This window comes from Camelus dromedarius, chromosome 32 (genome assembly GCF_036321535.1).
Source record: "Camelus dromedarius isolate mCamDro1 chromosome 32, mCamDro1.pat, whole genome shotgun sequence".
Lineage (NCBI taxonomy): Eukaryota > Metazoa > Chordata > Mammalia > Artiodactyla > Camelidae > Camelus > Camelus dromedarius.
The window spans coordinates 18212325-18236685 of record NC_087467.1 but is presented as its reverse complement, the minus strand read 5'-3'; the positions used below and the strand labels follow the sequence as shown (position 1 = coordinate 18236685).

Sequence of the window (24361 nt, the reverse complement as noted above, 5' to 3'; positions counted from 1 at the left end):
TTCATCAAGTATCGAACCACTGGGCTTTAGTAGCTCAGCCATTAAATGAAACAACAGGTACCCGGACTACCACATGCCCACCCGCCAAGAATGAAAGTACACTGTAAACCCTAGGCGCTGCCGGGGCAGTGGACAGCATCTGGTGTAGTTCGGTGGTTTCTAGACCCACTCTCCATCGGTCTCCACATGGTGCCTGTCAAGCATGTTGCAGGACTCTTTCGCCAGAGATTCTGATTTGAGGGGCCAGAACAGGAAACTACTTTTAGCAAGCCCCCACGTGCTTCTGGAATTCGGGACTGGCTTTTGAGAATCTCTGTGTGCAACTGATCTTCACTCCCTCTGGCCCCAATCTCATCACCCAGCCTCACCCTGCCGCCTTCCCTGCCGAGGGCCCCGACTTCCACCCAGGTAAATCTTGTAGTTGCTTCTGTTCTTCTCTTCTGCCTAACCTAGGCCTTCTTCCATGTCATGTTGGCATGTCCTCCAACTTTACGACTACCAGATATATCCCCTCCCTTCCCTAAAAAGTATTTTTACTGAGTGTCATTAGTGTAAATTGGGCATAAACTTCAAACTGGAGGGAATGTAGAAAAGCAGGGGAGGGTGATAAAGATCCTAGTGGAAAACTTTCAAATTGCTTAAGTATAACTTTTTGAAGGAGCATTAAAAGTTACACAAGAAGGTAACTTTACACACAAGGGGCTTCCACTTAGTCCTGAAGATCTAACCACCAGTTGCGAGGGGACAGGGAAACAGGGCTATGACATCATGAGGATGCAATCATCAGAATCCAGACTGTAGAGGGCTCCGGAGTCTGCTAGTCTGAGTGTGGTTCACAGACCAGTAAGATCCGCTTCACCTGGGAGCTTGCTAGAAATGCAGAATCTTGGGCCCCACTCCAAATTGTCTTTCTAAAGCAGAATCTACTTTTAAAATAAGATCCCCAAATGATCTGTGCATAAAGTTCCAAGTTTGAGAAGCACTACTGTACTGGGAAAGACTCAAATATCTTCTACAAATAAATTGCAAGGAAAAGAGAGAGAGAGAGAGTGAAGGAAACAGATAGATGAAAAGAGAGTAGGGAGATTATATTACAGGGATTTGGCCTTAGGCATTTGTTGGAACTGGTTAAGCAGTCTCTGTAAGGCTGTAGCCTTCCCACCTGTACTGGAGCTTGGAGAGTCCAGATGGTGAACAGTGAGGAAGGGAAGATGGATGTAAAGCGAGGAAGATCAAAGGCATGTTGGAACCCAGAAGGACAGGCTGACACCTGTGACAATTCATGGCGCCTCTGGTGTTGGTGGTTAGGGCCCTTCCTTGTGGAACTGAACACATACACATCCAAGAGTCGGAGAAGCCGAGGGAGGGTCCGGGGAAGGGAGAGCCGGTCCCGCTGCTGCTTCACTCTGCTGATGTGAGTCGGCACATCAGCAACAGTGTGTGTGAGCCGCAGAGCGGCTGCCGCTTCCAGCCTGCCTTCCAAATCTCACAAGACTCTCCCTTGCGACCCACCAAGACCGGAAACATGCAAGAAATGAAGTTCTGGGAAAAGTGGTTTGGGATAGCCAAATTGATACATTACAAGGCCACCACATCTAAAAATAGTAAACATTTGTAAATCAACCAGTGCCTGGAAATAACTATTTAAGGGCCAAGCTACTTCACAAAGAAAACTGAGAGACATGGTAAACCCAGCCCACTCCCGGAGACATATTTGTCTTATGATCTGTGATTCCTCCTTCCCTCCAGCATAAGAGGATTAGATCTCCCACCAATTCTCCACTTGATCTGGATTCCGGGTTCCATCATTTTACACTCTGCAAAGGATCATGCTCCTTCAATCAACTTCTAATGTTTTTGGTTGGAACATCTTATGTTCTTTCTGACTCTAAAACTTCAGTTTTTAAAAAATTTTTTTCTCATGATTCTCTAATCCCTCGAGCAAACACACTTCCTTTCTTTTTTCATTACAGCCAAGTTCCAAGAATGAAAAGTCTACTGGTGCTGTTATTACTTATATATAATGTTTTGCCACATTATCTGAGAATACTGAATTACTCCACAAATAACAAGTGAAACAAGTAGAATAACAGGTGGAACTCATGAAACGTTGAAGAATGACAGCAAATGGCTAAGTTAGAAATCTGTTAAGTGAAACATAAACAGCATAAACAGAACATATGCTTGACAAACAGATGAAAAGAGTGGAATAAATCAGAGCACTACTTGAAGATAGGGAGGCAGACAAGGGCCAGTTAAACCTACAACGTTAATAAAGCACAGATTATGTGTCGTCCTTTTGTTACATGGGACCTCTGCCCAAGACAGACAAATCCACAGCTCCTCAGCAAGTTATTGGTGAGTTTCGGTTGTAACCAAGCTACCCGTCCCTCCATCTTTTGGAAAGAGTAAGCATATGTTGGCTCCAGGTACCTTCAGGCTGCTGAGTCCCGTTGCTCATTCTCAATTCTGGACCTTGTAACCATACCAGCAGCAGGGGATGAAGATGAGAGAGAGAGAGACAGACAGAGACCAACAGAGAGAGAGAGAGGGAGAGAGAGAGGGAGAGAGTTGTGGCTCTTCTACCCAGCTTGCACCCTATCCTCACGGTAATGACCGCCTTCATCTCTTTCCCTTTGCTTTTTGCTGTGTGTTTTAAATTTATTCAATAAACCTTGTGATTCAAGACCTTAATTTTATTTCAGCCTATCTACTTCATGACCTCTAGACTAGACTTCCTGGTAGTGGGCTTGGAGGTGGGGTGACCAACCTGTTCTGGTTTGCCCAGGACTTTCCCAGTCTTAGCACTGAAAGTCCAGCATCCTAGGAATCCACAGTCCTGGGCAAACAGGGACAGTTGGTCACTGCATTTGGAGGCAACCACTGTATCAAGTTCACTTCCCACTGCAACAATCCTGGCACATCTCCCTCACTTCCCCAGTGGAAGTAAGCTGGTATAACCTGCTTTCTGCTAAAACTACTTTACCAAAAACATTCTCACTAGATCACCAATTACTTCCATACTGTCAAATAAAATGCACACTTGTTTTATTTCATTGAAAAAACCAGACATTTTTGTATCACTTTTTCTTTCTTGAGACTCTTTTCTCTTAGCTTCCACATCTCTTGCATTACCTAGACGCTTCCCAAAGTTAATGTGAACCAGACGGCCATCAAGCGCCTGAAACCCAAAAAGCTCAACAGTGAACTCATCATCTTCTTCCCCAAAATCTTTCTTCCTGAACTCTCTACCTTTTACCACCGTACCTCCGCCCACCCAGCTACTCAAGCCAGGAAGTGAGCGATCCCAGACCCCTCCCCACCTCCATACCCGTGTTCCCTATCGGCTCCCTTGGGGCTTCTGGAACACGGACCAGCAGCAGCAAGGGTCCCACGAATCAGACTCCTACGGGATTTACTTGAACTTCCTCCCTTCACGCTCTGTCCTGCCTGGCCTCATCCCCTAACTCCCTCCGCTTGGTCAGGTTTGAACTACGGAGTTACCTAGGCCTTCAGCCGACATGTGCTTCGACGCTGCCTGGCCATTTCTCCTAAGCTCCTTTCAGGGAGATCTGTGATGGCATCCCAGTCCCTTTGAGTCAGGGAGAGAAAATCATAGAGTCACCCCTGTTGCGGTCTCACCTTCATCCTTCTCTTTTCCTGCAACCGCCACCTCCCTTCCCCATCTCATCCCTCCGTGGCTGAAATGATACAGAAGCCACTTGACTGGTCTCCTACCTCTAGTATTTCCCACTCCCAAAACATTGTCTCTACGGCCTTCAGTTAGCTTTGTAAAACACAAAGCTTGTTAAATGTCATCACACTCCTGCTTCGATCCTTTCAAACGCCTTAGCTTGACATTTAAAGCCCTTCCTCTTCCCTTTATACTTCCCACCCTGCCTTAGATGTGATGTTTCTGCCATGCTGGCAGTTTGTAGTTCCTGATGAGCCGTGTCATTTCTCGTTTTACGTATTATTAACTCTTTGTGCAATGCCCTACACTCCTCTCAGCACCCACTCTCCTGTCACTAACCAGCAACAGCACACTCATTCCCACAGCTTTTCAGATAAAAGAGAAATGTGCCACAGCAGAGTTTCAAAACGGAGGTCTGTTTTGAAATATTCAAGCAAAGAAGCAAAATCATGAAGGTGACAGACATCTGGAACACAGGCGGTGAAAATGCAGAAAATCACAACAAAAACCATATGCATACACCACAGGGAAGAGATAAGCAAGAATACTAACATTTTCAACCCCCACGATTGTAGAGGGAGAAGAAATGCTTACTTCTCACCGCTGTAAAGCGACCTTGTCTGTTTCCTCTTTGTAATACTTTGATGGCATCCACTTGCCTTCCGTTTCACTTTATTCACTCAGGTCTCAGCCAATTCCATCAGCTTGCAGCGTCAGCTCAGTTTTGTATATCTTTCCATTGTGACCATCATGGGCTGGCAATGGGTTTGCCTTCATCCCTTCCCCGAGGAGTACACGATGGATTTGCATCAGATCAGCCAGTCAACTGCTATTCATGGATTGCCCGCTCTGCGTGGCAAGCCTGTTAGGTAAAGACTGGTTCCTGCTCTGCTGGGTTGATTTTATGTGAATAGGTTGGGGCTGTGGACTGTCCCTAACAGGGAAAGAAACAGCCAGACTCACAAACAAGGTAGGGGAAAAAACGTTATATGACTGTGACGTAGTTCAAGGACAGTGCTGCAAAACCTTAGAGCTGGGAACTAAGACCTGAAGTCAGGGTTGAGCAAGACTGAGACATAAATCGTTCTTGCTTGGGAAGTTTCTCAGAGTCACTGATTAAAATCTGCCATTATGATTGTTTTCTGAGATTGCTGTTTATTTCCATGAATGTAGGCGGTCATTCCTCTTTACAGACGCCTGTCTCTTTGTGTTTGCATTCAAGGTTTGGGGACCAAAGGCTTAAAAACACTGTGTGGGGGGAAAAGGAGAGGAAGGGAGCTGAATTCAAGAGCAATTTTCAAACAAAGGGAAAAGACTTCCCTGGTAGAGCAGTCAACCCTACTGCCTGGTAATGCAGGTGAGGAGGAGGTCCCCATGGGGGCCAGAAAGAGCCCGAAGTAGGAGGCTGGTGCTGCCACCGCCGGCCGTGACACTGCAAGGGAGACTCGAGAGATGAGGGGCGTCAGTCTACACAACCGAGAAGCGGCAGTCTCTCTCTCAGGATGCCTTTCAGTGACTGGACCCTCCTCCCAGCTGTTTATAATCTGGTGAGGGCCTAACATGGATCACATACTGGATTTCTTAAGCTGTCTCTAAAATAAGCAGGAAATCTTGAACATTTTCAATGTAACTTTTAAAATCGAGGTTTTTCTTTTCCATGTGTTTGCTTGAGTTCTTAGCTATGTGACTGGCTGGCAAGAAGGCAAACAGTGGAAGTGCTGGGAGAACGCGCGACCCCCTCAGAGCTGGCATTTTTTTAGAAACCGTCTTTGACCTTTTCAGTGAGCAGCTCAGACGGCATCTGCAGCAGCTCCAGCACAGACACAGATCATGGCTGGGTCAGGGAATCTGGTAAAGGGAGCAACCTAACCTTTATTACGCATCCAAAGCACCACGCATTGTAACACTTCTAGAAAGCAGAGTCAGCATCTTATCAACCCCCAAGCCCCGGACATAATATCCATTTCAATAACTAAGAACTGAACAAAGATCACACAAAGAAACGTATCTTGAGTAAAGGACAACGAGCCCAGCCTCCTAAATGACTCACTGTCAATTTACAGTCAGATCATTACAGAATGTGAATAAAGTATTCAGATTCATTTTTGCTGTGTTGGTGAGCCACGTCCGTGAGGAAATACGCATCGTCAGCATGTTCATTCAGAATGAGTGCCTGAAAGGAAGTACTGTTGTGCACTGGGAACGAAATCAACCGCAGCAGAAGAAGGCCTGGTAAAAGATTAGGCTGGCTTCCTGCAAGAGACACCCTGCAGCAATTTTTTATATATAAACACACTCACTCATATGCACCCCAGATGTACTTCTCGTGTCCTTCTGCCAAAACACCTCGGAACTATCTACTTCATTTTGATTCTAATGGTATTTCCAGGAGGTACGTCGAGGCAGGCAACAACTGCGCTAAGAAACTGACTCAGGGTCATTTGTGTTGAGGCTGATCTTAAAGACTGTGTGACTGAACAGTCTATAATGTAAGTGGACCTACTAATAGAAACAGTTCTCAACATTCTTGAAGCAGTAATAGTATGCATACAGAGGGCGTTTTACAAAGCATTTTCATATACATTCACTGGCTCTGTGCCTTAGTCCTCTCATCTCAAAAACAGAAATGATTATAATAATAATGATGAATTAGTCAAGATGACCCAGTCAGTAAGTGGAGTCAGGTCTTACTACTGCAAAGCCCATAATACAACTTTCAACAAAAGTCATTACTTCAATGTGAAAATAACTAGCGCTTCACTGAGATCCTGGCACTTTCTAAACACTCAATAAATATTTGTAAGTGAACGAATGATTGAATGAATGAATGCAGCGTTGTAAAAAGGAGTCCTAGAGATTGCTCCCTGCATTTTGGGGTTCATGAAATAGTATGAATTTCACTGTAATAGACTTTACTATCAATTCTTCCCCTTTAAGAAATAATTTTGACAAAGTTACGGCATTACTGGGACCAAGAGTAACTAACTGTCTACATGTTCTCATTCAGGCGTTATCACTCTCCAGGGCACTGAGGACTAGGTTACTGCAGTACTAGGAATAATAGTGCCATCTAGTGGCACTTCTAGTTATTGTCTCTAAAAGTGTGCACGACATCCCCTGTTCTAAAAAAGAGATTAAGTACAGAGTGGTATGTGCAATTTATGATCTTTGGCATTTGTCTAAGAAACCTTCCCTCAAAATTTTAGCACATGATACATTCTCTCACCCTCACTCACACCTCCCAGATGACACATTTACAGAGCCTATCCACACCAAAATTTTCAGTAGTTAAATGTTTATAATTCAAAAATCGTGTTTTTTGTATTTTAAGACCCTTCTGTTTTGAGATGCAACATTGATACAATTACTTTTAAGGATAAATAATGTTAGATTTATACGTCAATTGACATTCTGTTTCCAAAACCATTAAAATGTGAAAAACCAAATTTACAATCAAGAAAATTCATTATTCAAGTATTTATTCATATAGATACTGAATTTAAATTTTTATTTTTATGCATTTTATCAGGAAAGATGATTCATTAAATATATAATTAAACATAATTCCAATTTTATAAATATTAATAGCTTTCATGTATATGACCAATAGTATATATAAATTTATAAATCAAAAAGTTTTGGTTAGTTTACAGGCATTATTTAATTAGGAAATTATAGGTTTAATGAGATGCATCCTATCTCACTCAAAAAGCTTAAAAGCTAGTCATGGCTCAGATACTGTCTAGTTCTATAAAGTTAGGCAAGTGAGGTAACTTCCGTAACTCAGTTTTCTCACCTGTAGAATGGGATAACGATGCCTACCTTAGCCACCTCCTAGAGTTCTGAGGATCAAATGCAATAATAAATGCTTTTAAACTCCTCTGTGATGGTAGGAAATGAGTGGTGTTACTTCCAATAATTATTTTCCTGGGAGGGCAGGTGCTGGAGCTCGACTGACTGGACTCAAATTATGGCCACATTACTTCCTACTTGGGTAACCTTGGGGAATCACTTCCCTGAGTCTCAGTGCTTCATCTGTAGAACAGGGATAATAATAATAGTATTTTTTTTAAAAGACCAGTAGTGTACTAAGTAACATGCTTAGTACAGAGTAACCATTCAGTATAGTTTTAACTACAAACACACATTCCAACTGCGACAGCAAGGGATCGATTGTCAATTTAAGAGATCCCTGTGCTGTTCTCCCAAAAAAGAAAGATACTAAACAGAGAATTTTCATCATCATCACTGCTATCTATTGGACCAGAGAGGAACAAGGCCCCAGCCGAGGTGCCTTGCAGCACGTACTGGACTCCACTACTCTCCACAGAGACAAAACAGAATGGGATATGTCAGGTCAACCTAAAGCATTCAAGAAACAGTTTTTCTTGTTTTTAACCTTGAAAACTTTCTTCAGTCTCCCAATCTTTTCATATCTGCTTTTTTAAGCAGAGCAAAAGAATAAATGCAGTTAAAATGCTGCCAGAGAGCTGGTAACAGGGCAGGGCTGGAGCAACGTAGTAAACAGGTCAGAGAGCCACCTGCTCGACCATTTCCGCCAGAGTCCAAGTCCCCCTCTTATCTCGCCTGCATCACAGGGACAGACTCCTAACGGAAGCCCTCCTGCTTCTGCTCCTGCCTTCCCTTCTATACACAGTAGCAAGGTTGTTTTTTAAAAGTAATTCACATTTCTTCCATGACCAAAGCCCTGTGATTCTGCATTGAGACCACGCAGCAAACACCATCCTTATGTCTCTCCCTTGAGTTCTCCCAATGCTCCCGCCACAGCGTGCCCTGGAAGGAGCCCTCGTCCCCTCTGAGTGGAAAGCCCTGCCCTGAACTCCACATGGGGACCTCCTTCTGGCCATTCACATCTCAGCTTACACATCCCATCTCAGAGGCCTTCTGCCACACTTGCTGAGTTCTGCGTCCCACAGTACTTACATGCCTTACTGGTCCTGCCTCTCACTAGAGAACGCTGAGTCCTGGGAGGTCAGCATCCTTGTCTGTGCCCCTCCACTCCATCCCCAACTTAGAACAGTGCCTGGCAAGTAACAGGTGACTGGTAAGCACGGGCTTAATGATGATCAGGATCATCCCACTCCATTTCCCCCTCTGTCTACACGCAGTGATTCTCCACCTGGTTTTGACACTGCATGTGACTTCAAGCTTGGAAACGGACAGGGACCAGATGCAGATTCTTATACTAGTGGGTACTTGATTTTCCTGAACTTCAGCTCTAATAAAAAACAGCAGGAAAATTAACCTGCCCTACTTACCTCACGGGCTGTGAGGATCGGGTAATAAATGTGGAAGCTCTCATGAACGGTGAAGCATCTCCTGTACTAGACAGAGGCTGGAACTGCGCTCACTTTAAACATGAGGAAAAGGAAGCCAGAAAAATAAGTGACAGCAAGTGACCAGGATTTGTCTACCATACCAAGCTCGAAAGCACAAATATTAAACATGTAAACGCATCAATTTTAAGCAGATAAAATAGCAATTCAATAGTTTTAAGAGGGGGACTAGGTGTTGAACAACATTGTGAAACTTTTTTTTAATGGAGTTTTTCCTTTTTTTAGGTAGCAGCCTTGTCTGTATGGTTTTCAGACCTTCTGTCCAGTCTACACTCTACACTATGTGAACTGCCTTCAGGCATTACATTGCTTATAATCTGTCTTCTATTTTTTACCTGGCAAGAATTTTTTGAAATTCTGTTCAAATAATAAGTTTTCCCCAAATTATTTCAAATTTGAATAATGACTACAAAATTATGTTAGAGTGTAATGGAAATGCTTGACCTTCTAGGCATTTGAGGTTTGTCAGCAACAGCACAGTGGTCCCAGCACCTGTGCCCTGGAGTCGGGCGCCCTGGCCTGGGACCCCGGCTCTCACTGAGAGTGACTCAGTTCAATCACTCAACTCCCGGAGCTCAGTTCTGCCCCTGAAATACAGGGTTAATGAAAACCTGTCTCACAAGGTTGTTGGGACAAGTCAATGAAAACCGTCCACGTGCAATGATTTACACACAGTAAATGTTCAATAATAATTATTCTTTTCTTCAGAATTTTGCCTCATCTTCTTGGACTCAGATTAATAAAATGTTTTCTCAGATACACATTCTATATTTATCATCCCATAGTTTAAATGTCTGATTTACAAAAAATGGGAAAAAAACTAAGGCATAACTAGTTTTTACTGTATAATGTTAATTTGTACTGAAGAACACAGTTCTAAAGACCACTGTCCCAAATACGTGAAAAATCAGTTTTACCATGAAATCTGAATTATATGAAGGTGAAAATCTAAAAAAAAGACTACCCGCAACTACCAGTTATTTGTTTAACTTTGCATTATATTCCATTTGAGTCAGCATAATTTTTATTTCAAAATAGCATTTTTATTATATAAAAATGTAAAAATCCAGCAAAACCAGAAATACCGGATATATTTTCCTGGGCTTTCACATTTGTTGATTTTTATTCGCAATCTATTTTTCAGTACAATTTACAACCTCATCCCATATGCAGTCTGATTATACAAGTGCTAAGTGGCAGAAAGGTCTAGAATAAATACACCAAAAACAGGCAAAGCTGTGAATATAAGTTGCATGCAACAGATCTATCAGGGGGGAAGGGAAGTGCCTGGGAAATAACACAGAGTAAGACAAAGTAATAGGAAAGTTTTAGCTAAAGTTCCTTCAATCGTCTTTGTCTTTTGCTCCATGTTTAAGGATGCGCGTGAACTCAATGTAATTGAAATTCCCCTTTTTGTCAATAGGCGCTTCCCTGTACAGCTCGTCCACCTCCTCGTCTGTGAACCGATCGCCCATGGTCGTCAGCAGCTCCCTCAGGTAATCCTCCTGAATGGTGCCTGGGAGGCAACAGAAAGAAGGGAGTCATGAGCACTTCCTGGCACTTTACTGATTCGGTTCTCAACTAGGTCAGTCTTACAAGATTTCACAATACATATACTTACGTGAACAAATTAGCGAACCAAGGCAACATGTAGCTACATCATTATGTTTTCCTATTACTTATAGAATTCTGTATTAATATTAGATTAAATCATTTTAAAAGCTCAGTTGATAGATCATATGCTTACAAGGGTAATTAATTTGAACAAGTGTTTTCCAGAGGAGAAAAAAAAATACCCAGTATTTCAGACATACAGAGGGAAAAAAAGGGGGCTGTCCAGAAAAAAAAGGCAGTGGTGCCAAGAGCAGATGTGCAGGGAGGAGGATGGTGCAGTCTGAAAAGGCAGAGCCACTGAGCAGGATGGAGCTGCGAGGTGAATCTGAGGAGATGTGGGTGGGGGAGCATGGCGGAGCAGAGTGTTAACACAGAAGGAAAGGGGAAAACGCGGAGTGAGAAAAGAGAACAGCTAGGCTTTACACACTTTAAAATAAGAAGAAAAAAAAAAACCCTAAGATTTTAACTGTTCAAATTAGATACATACTTCTTGGTGAGATTTAAAATTTCCTGAATAAGTTAAGTAATTTCCTTGTCTAAGAAACACCATTTAACAATTTTCCCTTTGTCTTTCAGGAAGCTCAGAACCAATTCAAGGATTCACAGCACACACTGTGTAGCTTTATGATCTACATACCATTCCAGTTGTTCTCTGTGGGACGGTCCTACTGTAAGTGACAGTTTCCTTTTATTCATTTTTTTGAAAATTTGTATTTTACTCATCGTTTTCATTTCCTAAAAAGTGCTTCACATAGTCAGGAATGAGGCTGGGCACCAACAAACGAAGAGCACTTACCGGTTGCCTCTTCGTCGAAGCAGGCGAAAGCGTTTCTGATGACATCCTCGGGGTCGGTGCCATTCAGCTTCTCGCCGAACATGGTGAGGAACATGGTGAAGTTTATGGGCCCCGGCGCCTCATTCATCATGGCGTCCAGGTACGCGTCAGTTGGGTTCTTCCCTATAAAATGTCACAGTTTAAGGACAAAGAGTTCATTTCAATAAATAATTTATTGTAATGGTCCCCAGCATATTTTAAAAAGTTACATCATCATCACATGAGACTAATTTTTCAACTAACTTACATTAAGAACATTTAAAAAGACAATTTTTCACAACATAAAAAGTCCTTGATAGATCATTATAAAAATGCATTCTGGGCTCACGTTGCTCAACTACAGTCTTGTGTAGTATTGCTCGTGATGGGAAATCTCAGGGCCAACTGAGAAGACTTCTCCTTCGTCCAGCACAGTGGTGAGGGGACCCCCTGACCCTCCCCTTGGAGTTGGGAGAAATTCCTCTGCAACGGCCAGACTTGGTGGGAGTTAACAAAGAGCTCCTCCTTGTCCTGGCATTTGTGAGGTCCTCAGGGTGCAGGAAAAGCAGCCCTGAACAAAGGTTCTTGAACAGTGGGTTGGAATACGAGTTCTGCCACTGGCTGTGTGACCTGGGAGAAGGGGGAAACTGTTGAGGGCTTACTCTTACCTGTAAAATTGGCTGAAGTTGGTATCTGAAAGGCCTCTGACAACGTTAAGTTTGTAAGATTCTCAGACATGGAAAGAACATCTATATGTAAGCATCCCCTTATTACACCCAACTAAGTACTAATGATAGTCAAGTCTAGAACTTTAGTTCATTTATAAGTTTACTCCTAGGAATTTGGGTGAAATTTAAATGCCAACTTGTCATCTGTCTTACCATACTCATTCTACCTATTCAACACACCAGTACAAATTAGCCCAAAATTAATCTCAAGATTCTTCAAATAAATTAAAGTAGCTAAAAAGAAATGCTTTTTACCTTCTGATTTAACCCAACTCTCTTGCAGCAATTTTTTGTGTGAAAAAATGTAACCCAAATGTGTCAAGAAGACATAGGTACAAATAAATACACAGGGATTTAAAATGAACTGATTTAGGCTAAGCACCTATAGGTCCATTTAAAGCGTCCAATATAATTTGTTGATCTGAAAGCTACAATGTATCTTTAAAGGCATGGGGTCCCCCAAAATGGAAGGCCCCAGAGTCAGCCTCTTACTCCACCATTACTCGTTCATCCAACAAACACGGCGCATCTACTAGGAGCAGAGTGAGTGTTCAATCTTTGTAATATGACTAAGTCCCTCAGTTTTCCACTGTGGCCTTCTTTACTAGTGACCTACCCCAAAAGTACACTTACTGAGCTATTCTGAGTGTGGAAAATGCTGGAATCCACCCCACCAGCAAGTCAACAAGTTAGATCAGTATCTTGATTCTACTCCACTCTGAATAAAGGAAATGTTGCAAAATGTTAATAATTGCTGAATCTGGGTAAAGGATGTATGCTGGTTCATTATATTGTTCTTTCAACTTTTTATAGGCTTAAAATTTTTGAAAATAATATGTTAGGAGAAAAAATTAAAAATAAGAGAAATAAAATTGTGTTGTAGTTACTAAAAGGAAAGAAATAACTTCTCTCTCTTTGCCTTCCGACACTTTAACTGCCCTTTCAGGCTAACAGTCAAACACAAGAATGCAGAAGTACAGAGCCTAACTGGAGGCCGTCCCTGAACTGCATGCACCCTCTTCCCTGCCTGTCATTCTGGCCCATCGAGAACCCACCGGCTTGACATCCCCTTCTTCCAATTACAAAGTCATTGCCGACTCAGACAGAATGTGGAGGAAATTTCCTCCCTTCCCTCTTTTCAAGATCTAAACAAACAACAAAACCATAAAAGGAACAGTAAGTTAACACTCACATAACCAAAATGCCAAAGGGAGTTTATGTTTGCTTTGAATCTTGTAACTTCACATTTCCTTTTAATTATAAAAAAAAAATTATGAACTGTGAAAGTCCCCTTCCCTGTGTTCCCTTTTTCAGAAGGGCACTGCCCTTCCTCCCTGAGATGATCATTATCACTTATGACGTCAACTCTGTCTTACAACCCGTCCTCAACCTTTATTACTAAGTACATTCTATTATTAGCTACACTTTTTATTTCAGATTCTGGTATTTTGCCACCTAGTCATCCCTTAGCTTTCCCGCTAGCAGACCTATTGCATTTAGCTAACAGGACAGACAAGGAGCTGCCAGGCCCCCACCCGTGCAGGCTTCTCCTCTTGTGCCTGGCCAAGCCTCAGCACAGCACCTCCCATCCAGCATCTCTCAAAAGACCTTTGAGATCAGGAGATGGGTATTTGTACATCACACAAAAAATAATTCATAAAACGTTGAATTATCATCTGGGGGAAGTGGGCACATTAAGAACACAAAAGCCTACCTAGAGAAGCAAGCATATCATGCAGATCCTCCTTGTCGATGAAACCGTCTCTGTTCTGATCTATCATGTTGAAGGCCTCCTTGAACTCCTGAATCTGTGACTGGTCAAACATGGCGAACACGTTGGAAGTTGCGCGCTGGGGGCGCTTCTTGGTGGTCTTGGTCTTTGCCTTTTTGCTCGACATGGTGGCTGTTTAATTCTAAATTAAAAAGAGAAGAACATAAAGCCAAAAAAGAATGCATAAAACATAAAGCAAAAAAAGAACTCATAACACCTAAAGTTAGTGAGTAAAAATAATATAGAAATATTAATTCGAGTGGGAATAAACATTCATTTAAACTGTTTTCCAATGTGACCATTAAATGGCTAGGAAAAAAGTAGTTAAAAAAATTAAGACACAGAATAGAAATTATTGATATAGCTTCTTCTCCCCAAATTTCACGGAACTCATTTTTACTAAGTGAGAATTAAAGTATGTAACAACAGCTAGCACTCACCAAGTGCTTACCACGTGCCAAACACCAGAATGATGGTGGGGCTCCCCTCAAAAGAAAAGCTCCAAAGCTCGTTCCTTGCTTTCACAAGGACTGTCCACTTAATCCTCACGACGATCCCATGCAGTGGGCATACCTTTTATTTCTACTTTACGACCAATATTGCATAACTCTGAGCCTTGGTTTTTTCCCTCAAAACATGGTTTGAATACCAGAGAAGCTCACTCAATCCTCAGTTTTACAGCAAAACACAGTAATATTTAAGGCAGTGCAAGTGAGATTTAAACAACACATGCAAAGGCACGAGGACACTCACTGTATGGTGCGTGTTCACAAGGCTCTCATCTTAAAAAAAAATCATCAAAACACACCTTGAATCTTGTATCCCTTCTAGCTACATTCTCACTTCCCCTTTGCCTTGACAAAACTTTTAGGATAGCAGCCTACTATTCCACCCTCCCCATTTCCTCATCTTCCCAATCACTCCTCAGTTCTCTGTAAGATGGCTTTAAGTGGTAGCCTCAAATACTCTACTGAAAGCCACCAATAATTTAAATGTCAAACAGAATGGACATTCCTCACTCCACTTTTCATTTGCAGTTTCAAATAATGTAATAAATACAACACAAAAATACTATTGGCTTTGGAGTTAGAAAAGGCCTGAGTTCCAATCTCAGCTTCACCATTAGCTACATATAACCTCGAAAGCCCATGGACACCAGAATAAGTTTTTGATCCAAGGTCTTATTCAATGTTCATAACTGCCCTACAATAGGTACTACGTAGATTAAAAAAAAAAAAAAATCCATGGCCCTTGTGTAGTTAAGAATTTAATTTTGCCCAAAGAGAGGTCTGGCCTTTGTCCTCAGCTCCTGGGAGGTAATCTCTAAGCCCTTAGAATGTCCTGCCTGGTATATCTGGGGTCTTGGGTCATACCAGATAGTCGAACAATGTGATTTATCGTGGGGGCTTTGGGTCACGTGTTATCAGCTTGACCTCTAGAGGAACTGGAGACTGAAGTCTATGTGACAGAGTCCCAATAAAAACCATGGCTCTCAAGGACTGAGTGAGCTCCTCTGGTTGGCAATACTCCACGCACTGTCACACCTTGTTGCCAGAAGTCAACACTGTTCATGGGAGGGGACCACTGGAGGCCATGCATTTGGAATTCTCCTGGACTTTATTCCAGGTGTCTCTTCCCTTGGTTGATTTTAATCTGAATCCTTTTACTGTAATAAATAATAACCATAGGTCTAACAGCTTCCAGTGAGTTCTTGAGTCCTAGCGAATTATTGAACCTGAGGGTCATCTTGGGGAATCAAACTTGCAACTGGTGTCAGACATGAGGGTGGCTTGGGGACTGTTCCCTAACTCTGCAGCCCCATTGTGTGAAAGCAGATGACTGGCTGGGCAGTGGCTCAGCAAGAGAATTTTGGACCAGGGTCTCTGGGACTTCTAGTCTTGGATTTTTAATTTACATTGTTTACTTCTCTTTCTTCAATCTAAAAAAATACCCCCCAGGGTGTTTTGAAGCTTGGCTTAGAGGTGTTGACCAGAACTACACCAGTCTTAAGAGTCCTTACTCTCACATTCCAACTCCTTCCCCTCCCCACACACTTGGCCTGAATACATGTTAATTCTCTCCTTCCTGTAATTTAGCTTGTTATGTTGACCTTAGTTGTATTGAAGGTTAAATCAGAGACAGATTGTGGTCCACTGGCAAGGCACTTGACTCTGCTTTAATTCTTCACATACCAAAACTGTTGGATTAAAATTCTTTCTTATGCTAAAAATTCTATGATTCTATTTCTTCAAGATTCATAGGAATAAATGACGGTAAATCTGAAGGTAAGAATTAGTTTTATCTCTCAGTATCAGCAAATTATGTTTGTGATAGAGTCACTGAGAAAACCCTCCCAAAGAGCAAGTCTTTATTTTTAAAAACTAATCGGTTAAATTTTATCAGGCTAACCCTAAAGTATATTATATTTAAACATTTTTGAAACTTAGTTGGAGTTCTCCAAGAAACTGAGGTCAAGATAGGATTAAACACACAAGGATTTTTATTAGGAAAAATGCCTTTGAGAGAGAACGGGGAGGTAACCCAGGAAGGCTAGAAAAGCCATTATCTGGTGAACAAGCCTGAGTCGCCAATCAAAACACGTTACAGAGCAGATACGGCTCACTGCGATTTCTTTTCAAAGGAAAAAAGCTTACTTTCCCTCTGTATGCCATTTAAAACCAGCGCACACTGGTACTGTATATGGTACCTATAAAAAGCACACACACACACCCACACACACACCCACACACATACACACACACACAATTATCAACTGAAACCGAAACATCAGCTGAAAAGTGAGGCAAAGTGGGAGCAAATCAATCTGAAGAGAACTCTGGCCCCAAATGAAGTACCATCCTCTGTCTCCTCACCTTCTGAGATAAATGTCTTGGCTTTCTCCACTTTCTCACTTCCCACTCACCACAATCTGGCTTTCTTTTTTCTCCTGCAACCGCTTCTGCATCGCCAAAGCCAGTCTAAGTGTCTTTGGACCACTCTGCTATTTGACACCATTTTAACTCTCTTCTCTTCAGGCCTCAACAACCCCTGCCCTTGGTGAACTGTAACAGCAGAAATGAAGTGTCTCAAAGGGAAGACAGCCCAAGGTTCCCAACCTTGAAGGCCTTCCACTCTGATGAAGGAGACTCCTGAACACCACACTGGAAAGACTGGTTTGTGTAAAACGCTGTATCTGACTTGGTGACATCAATCTCCCGTCAGTTCTATTTCTGTGGCTGGTCCTCCTACATTTTCCTGTTAGGCTCCTACCTCCTCCACTCACTTAAATATTCACGTTTCCCAGTGTTCCAGCAGCCCACGGCTTATTAAGTTCTTTTCACTCTGCGTTCCTTGGATGATCTCACTGACTCTCGCTGCTCTGATAACACCTATGACTCCCACGTCTGTACCTCCAGGTCTGACCCTTCCGGTCGGCTCAAACACCCAACTGTGCTTGTGAAAGGCGCCCGCCTGCTATCCCACAGACACTCACAATCACCGTACTAGAAACTGAATTACCATCCCCCTCCTAAACTTCCTCAACTTTCTGTTTTCTGTCAGTTAATGGCACCATCATTTACTCACAAAGCCAGAAACCTAGGAGTCATCCCCAACTCACCCCTCTCCCTGAGCGACCCAGCCCTGCCTCTTAAATACTTACCAGATTTGCTCATCTTCCTCTGCCACCTCCCTGAGCTGGGCCCTCATCAACTCTTTGGGCAGAGTATTTCAATGGCCAACTAACCCAGCTCCTTGCTTTTTGGTCCCCTCTAAACTACTCCTTGTCTTCCAGCCAGAGGTGTGCAAAACATGAATATGACCGTATCATTCCCTTTGGAGAAACCTTTGGCTCTCCACCGCCTGCCGGACAAAGGACAAGTTCTTAAGCATGGCACACAAGGTCCTCCTTTCCCTGCTCCAGAATGACCTTTCCAGCTTCATCCCGAGCCATTCTCTGCTCTGTACCCTTCCCTCAGGAACACCAAACCACTAGTATGTGCCCAAGTACCACGCCCTTCCTTAACTTCTGTATCTGTTCTTGCTGTTTTTCCATCCCCCAAATGCCTTAGGACCAGAGAGAGAATTAAAGGTCTTTTCAGCTATGGCTACTAACACACAGGCACTGGCTATGGTTCTGAGTTGTCGGCTAACACCCTGTAATAACAGATTAACAACAGAAAAACAAACAAATTTATTAGCTCATGTATACATGGGAGATACGCAGGGAAAATTCAACTCTCAGAGGTAGTTTAGAACTCTGGGTTAAATATTACCTTCAGCTGCAGCCAAAAGAAGAAAGGTGTGTGTGAAGGGGAGAGGCTAGTAATGGAGGGTTAAAAGCACAGTAATAAACAAGGGCAAGGCTTCTCACACAGACTCAAGTCAGGCCCTTCTCCAGTGAGAAGAGTCTAAAGTCTTCGCCAGAGAGTAACCTTTGTCCTTCCTGGCAGAGGGAAGGAAGGACACCTTTGTAAATTTGTGTCCTGCTTTTAGGCAAATTGGGGGGAGGGCAAAGGGCTTTTCTTGTGTCTCCTTCTTCTTAATTGCCTTCAGCTCAAAATAATCTTCATGCCAAAGTGGCATATTCTTTCACCCTTCATAACCAACAGGATATTGTGAAAATGATGACGTGTGCCTTTGTCATAATAGGTGTCGCAGGTTTTGCTGCGCTCTTTCTCAGACTGCTCAGTCTGGGGGAAGCCAGCATCAGGCCCTGAGGGCATCACACCACCCTCTGGAGAGGTCCACAGGGCAGGGGGCCGAGGCCTCCAGCCAGTAGCCAGTGCCCACTTGCCAACCAGGTGAGTCAGCCAACTCGGAGGCTGATCTTCCTTCAAATGACTGCAAACCCAGTGGCTATCTGGACCGCAGCTCCAGGAAATCCTGAACGAGAACCACCCAGCTAGGCTGCCCTGAGATTTCTGACCCTGAGAAGCCGTTCACTGTTTTCTTAAGGGGCTAAGTTTTGGGGTAATTTGTTATATAGTGATAGAAAACTAATAAAGTGTCTTTAACATTTAATAGGGCAATGCCTTTATTTCAGAATTATAGCCAAAGAATTTTTAAAACTTGAAGGGGCCATAGCCAAGTCTGCACTGGATAGGGGACTTTCTATTCCTGCTTAGCAAATTTTAATTCCTTCTACTCAATTTCTCTCCAAGTTCTGTGAGTTCTTCTTTTAACTGTAACAGAGCCATCCCTTCCTCACCATTCCCATCACCACTATCTTATTCTTCGGGCTGATTTCTATGCTCATTTGCTAGTAGTTCTTGCTTCCTAATTGGAGTTTCCTTCAGAGCTTGTCTTCAGTGACTGGGCTTTTCTCAAGTACTGATTGTATAATGTTACCACTCAAAAATGAGGTAACTGGGGGAGGGAGAAGCTAGTTTTATAAGCAAAGGAATGATAAAGAATTCGAGTTTTAGCCAAGCTACAGTAGAGATGCCCGGGGGCAGGATGTTTAGAGGGTCTCCATTGGCAAGGCCGATTTGTGAGCAGAGGCACAAGGTGAGGCCTGAGAGTGGATGATCCCAAAAGAGCAGAGAGTAGATCCTGGACTAAAACCCAAGGTCATGTTTGATTCAATTCTCATCTTTGCCAAGGTCTATCAGAAACTTCAGACATTTCTGATGTATTCTCATGGTCATTACTGGAGTCAAGACTAGTGCTTGTGAAACTGGGAATATCAAATGACTGGATACAGGAGCAACAGTCTGAAAACAGCAATCATCAAGAGAATTCAGTATATAATCAAGTTAAAACACCCCACAAAACTAACCTAACATACTCAATAATGTATTATTGTTTTTATGCTGCATATTTAGGCAAATATATAATCAGCTCCATAAGTTATTATATCTACTATGTCTTTACAGAGCCAAACTCAATTTTATAGCTTTTCTCTTAACACCAGTTAAGCTTCCCCACAGTATATGTATTTTAATATTTACCACACACATAATAATGCTATCATTTCTTTATTATGGACTTTATGATTGTCCCAGTTGGCAGTAAACTTTCCACCCTCTGTACTCCACTACCACTTGGTTTTATTGCAGTGAAATTTATACATGGTGAAATGTACAGGTCTTAAAAATGAGTTTTTGTAAATATGTACACCCATGTAACCACCACCCCAAACAAGTAACAAATGTTAACATCACTCCAGAAAGTTCTCTGAGTCAATTAGCCTCTCCCATAGGCAACCATTGCTCAGATTTCCATCACCAAAGATTAGTTTTACCTACCTTTGAACTTTTTATAAATGGAAGTATACAGTGCGTACTCTACAAGCCAGACTTCTTTCACTCAGTGTGTTTTTGAGATTAACATTATCATGTTGCATTTATCAGTGGTTCATTCTTTTTTACTGCCCATTAGTATTCTATTGCTGTGCCATTTACATGTACATTTTTGTGGTATTTAGCTTTTCCACCTTGGACTGCAGGGTCAAGCAGAGTGCCTTAAACATGGCTGGTGCTCAATAAATACTAGTTAAGGGAATAGATACATACGCTTCCTTACTATCACAAACAGAATCACAGGTACGTATGTTCTTTATAAGGTAGGTCCTGGATCTGACTCCTCAAAGCAGCTTTTCTCTATAGTCTACCTATGGTTCAACATAAACTCCACTGGACTCCTCCCCAAGAAATCCTTAGTAAAACTTACCAGTCACTCCATGTTTCATACCTGAAACACACAGTACTAATAAAAGCTAGTAATTGAGTGCTAATTATGTGCTAGGCACTGGTCTAAGCATTTCATATACATTAACACATTTAATCCTCACAACTTATGATATAAGTACTGTTATTATTCCCATTTCTCAGATGAGAAAATTAGGGCAAAGCGAATAATCTGCCCGCAGCCACACAGCTAGAAAATGGTAGGGCCTAGATGCAGGACCACACTCAGGGAGTCTAGCTCCAGAGCTTGCAGCACTGGCTCTGATGTCAAGCAGCTGAAATGCGCTACCAGGAAAATGTGGATCACTGGTTGCAGGTAACAAGCAAAGCCACCACAGCTAAATGCAGATTGAGGATGAAGATCCGAAAGCTGCTGGTAATGAAAATCATCTATAGATATATACTGTCTGTGAATCTTGGGAGAAAGACAATCATAGGGGCCCTCAGTCCTTTGCTCTTTCCTAACCACAGCAACCCTCACCTGGGGACCTGCCCGGCAGAAGCTGCAGTTCATCCTGTCCAAACTCAAGTCTCATGAAAGCATAAATGAATATCGAGTCAGCCATCATAGAAGCTGTCTCATTGAACAGAGCCTGAACTAACAAGAAGCCGTGCACTTAGCTATCAGCTCTGGGAGGGAGGACCCACCTAACGCCTAGAGAAAAATGGGTGGCACCACGTGACCCCCTCAAGTGACCTTGGACAAATTATCTCACCTCGTTGGGTTTCAGTTTACTCAATGATAAAACGAAAGATAACCTCTGAGGTTCTTTTGAATTCTAAAATGCTGTGATTCTTTTCTTACCGAAGGACCACTGCAAAGCCATCTTAAACAAAGGCTGCCAAACTAATTCTCTAAACAGTCCCCTTTCTTCATATTACTCCCTAGTGGAGAATCCAAAATGACTCCCTAATGCCTCTTACATAATCTTTTATTGCTCGTCAAGTTTTCAAGACATCCATGAAAAGGCCCCACTGATCTACCTGCCTATTTCCAACTATTACCCATTATAGTTCTGTTCCCTTCAGGCTGGTCTGCCCACAGTCTCCTTTTCACACGACCCAATTCCCGTCTCCTGAGCTTTTGGTCTTGTTACCTCCTGCCACAGATCCCGGCCAGAAATTCTAAGTTCTCCCTCCGGGGACTGAGTCGAAGGCCTTCAATGAGGTCACGATTCTTTTTTTCAGTAAACTTATCCTGATTTTTGTTACCTGTCCTTTTCCTCAGCACGAATGAACTAAATCTTTACAAGATGCACGATGCTGCGAGGAGTTACAACTCCTACGGAAGTCGTTACGTCTTAGCCTATACCAACCGCGCACTCCGACCAAGAACCATGCGCGCAGACCCCGTCCGCCCACAAAGCCTGCGGCACCGTGTGCGGCTCAGAGCAGGCCCTCGACACCCGGCCGCCCCGGCAGGCGCCGGAGGAGGGCCGAGGGCTGTGCGCCGCACCAGGTGTGCGAAGCCGGCCGGGTGACGCAGCGCAGGGACCGGCCACCCTGTCCGGCAGGGCAGCTCCCCGGCCCGGCTCCATCCGCCCGAAGCCTCCCGGCCCCTGGACGTCCAGGCTCGGGTCGGCAGCGGCCAGACCTCCCGGCCGACCCTCCCCGCCCCACCGGACGGGTCCCGCAGCCCCCGCCCTGGCCGCCCGGGGCGGGGTCGGGCCGCGGGCGCCCGGCGGGAGGGGCAGGCGAGGGGGCGGCCCCTGCGGTGTCCCGCGCGGGGGCGAGCGCCACTCACCGCCGCCAGACACGAGAACCAGAACCCGAGCTGCCCGGCGCGAGAGGAGAGACAGCGACGGCGACGAGCGCTGGGCTGTGGCGCGATAGCGGCGGCGCCGGCACTTCCTGCCTCGGGAGGCGGACCGGAAGACGCGCCGGAAGACGCACCGGGAGGCGCGGCGGGATCCATCTCGGGACGGGGGGGATGCGCCGCCATTCTTTTTCAGGAGGCGGCCGAGGCTGCCTCGTCCGCCCGGGCTCCGGGCGCGGGCCGACGACCGCGGCCTCGGTTTCACTTGTCTCCCTCGGCCCGTGCGCTCTGAGGCGGCTCTCCCCGCCGGCGGCGCGGCTCGAGCCCCTCGGCCTGCCCTGCCTCCCCGCCGTCCGCCGCGGTCCCGCAGTCCTTCCGCATTCCCTGGCCGCCGGCGCGGGGCCGGCCTGGAATTTGACCCGGCGGGGCGGGCGCGAGCCCTCAGGGTCCGAGGGGCGCCGGGCGACGCCCACCCCGGGCTGCGGGAGTTTGCAAATAGAAGTACAGCTCGCCTGGTTAAACTTGAACTTAACGTAAAACGAGCAGTTTTTTAGGTCCGTCCCACGTCATACTGGGGAAGGTAAGAGGGCGGCGGCCGGGCGGTCTCCCGCCTGCTGGAAAACCCTTTCTTTTTAAACTGCACGTCCAGTTTACCCTCTCCTCCTCCTTTCTTACCCTCACAGGCCACGGTCAGCCTACGACTGTTTCCCCTTTCAAGCACAGAAAAGCTTTATTCAAATTATTTGCTTTCCTTTGGTTCATTAAAGACAATACAAAGTTAAGCACACACACCCAAGCGCGCACACATTACATAATGCTTTTGGTCAAAACAAAGGAAATCACGAAACTATTATCCAAGTTTTGTTCTAGATGTTGTTTGTGGCTATAAGCTTCAGGTTCCCTCACCTTGTAATAATATAGATGAATAGTACTACTTCTGGATAATGGGGAATAGTTAATAGCAAACCTTTTTTTTAAGCACTTGTGATTGCTTGAACGTACGCCCGATGCTGGGGAGATGAATAATCGTCTTTTATATTACGGAAAAATACGACGAGAAATCCAGAAATCTTTGATTAGGAATCCCTAGATGGTAGGAACCATGTGTTCAGGACTCTTATAAAACAGTAGCACCAGTAAGAAAACCCTGGGGGCTTGCTAACCAAGATTCCAGAGCCTCAACCCCAGGTATTTGGATTCTGTGTATGTCGAGGGTGAGGCAATAATCTGTATTTCTAACACAATAAGCACCCAGGTGATGGTGATCCTATGATCCCCACCCTAGTAGCACTGCCGCAAGGTCCTTAACTGAGTGCATTTTCTCAATAGTTTGAAAGCAATTGCTGAAAAGTCACTTCTGATTCTAAAATATTTACACTTTCACTTAGCTGCAGTCTTCCCTTTGGTCCAGTAGTTTAATCTGTTTATACTCATCAGAACATTTTGGCTTCTGAGGTCTTCGAATCAGAGCTCTTTCAAGTATGGTCTGTTACCATCCCATAAGCCCTCACCCTGGCCACCTTGATTAAGATTGCAGCTGAGATACTGACTGTACTTTGATCTCCATCTTTGTTTCTAGAACTGTGCTTTCCAGCACAGTGATCACTAACCACATGTGACTATTTAAATGTAAATTTAAAACTCAGTTATATTAGACACATTTGAAGTGCTCAGTAGTCACTTGTGGACAGCACAGAGAGCATTTCCATCATCACAGAAAGTTCTACTGGATAGCACTGTTCTAAAAAAAATAATTCTAGGGTATACTGTTCTCTCTAGATTCAAAAGAAAAACATTCATATTTATTAATGAAAAGCTGAACATCGACATATCTAGTGCTTGGGAAATGACTATGGCATATCCTTGTCACAGATAATTGTTAACTGTGGTCATTAAAAATAATGGTTTAAAAAAAGGGTAATACACTTAAAACTCAAA

General features: G+C 43.8%; 1 protein-coding gene across 1 annotated transcript; it reads right to left on the bottom strand.

Annotated features, from left to right (window-relative positions):
* Nucleotides 1-10072: 10072 nt before the first annotated feature.
* Nucleotides 10073-22551, bottom strand: LOC105086067 (myosin regulatory light chain 12B). The gene is made up of 4 exons (XM_031439133.2): nucleotides 22412-22551; nucleotides 13922-14120; nucleotides 11462-11623; nucleotides 10073-10567 (listed from the first exon to the last, which is right to left on the bottom strand). The coding sequence occupies exons 2-4, from the start codon at nucleotides 14103-14105 to the stop codon at nucleotides 10395-10397; spliced, it is 519 nt and encodes a 172-aa protein (XP_031294993.1). The 5' UTR covers nucleotides 14106-14120; nucleotides 22412-22551; the 3' UTR covers nucleotides 10073-10394.
* Nucleotides 22552-24361: the final 1810 nt, after the last annotated feature.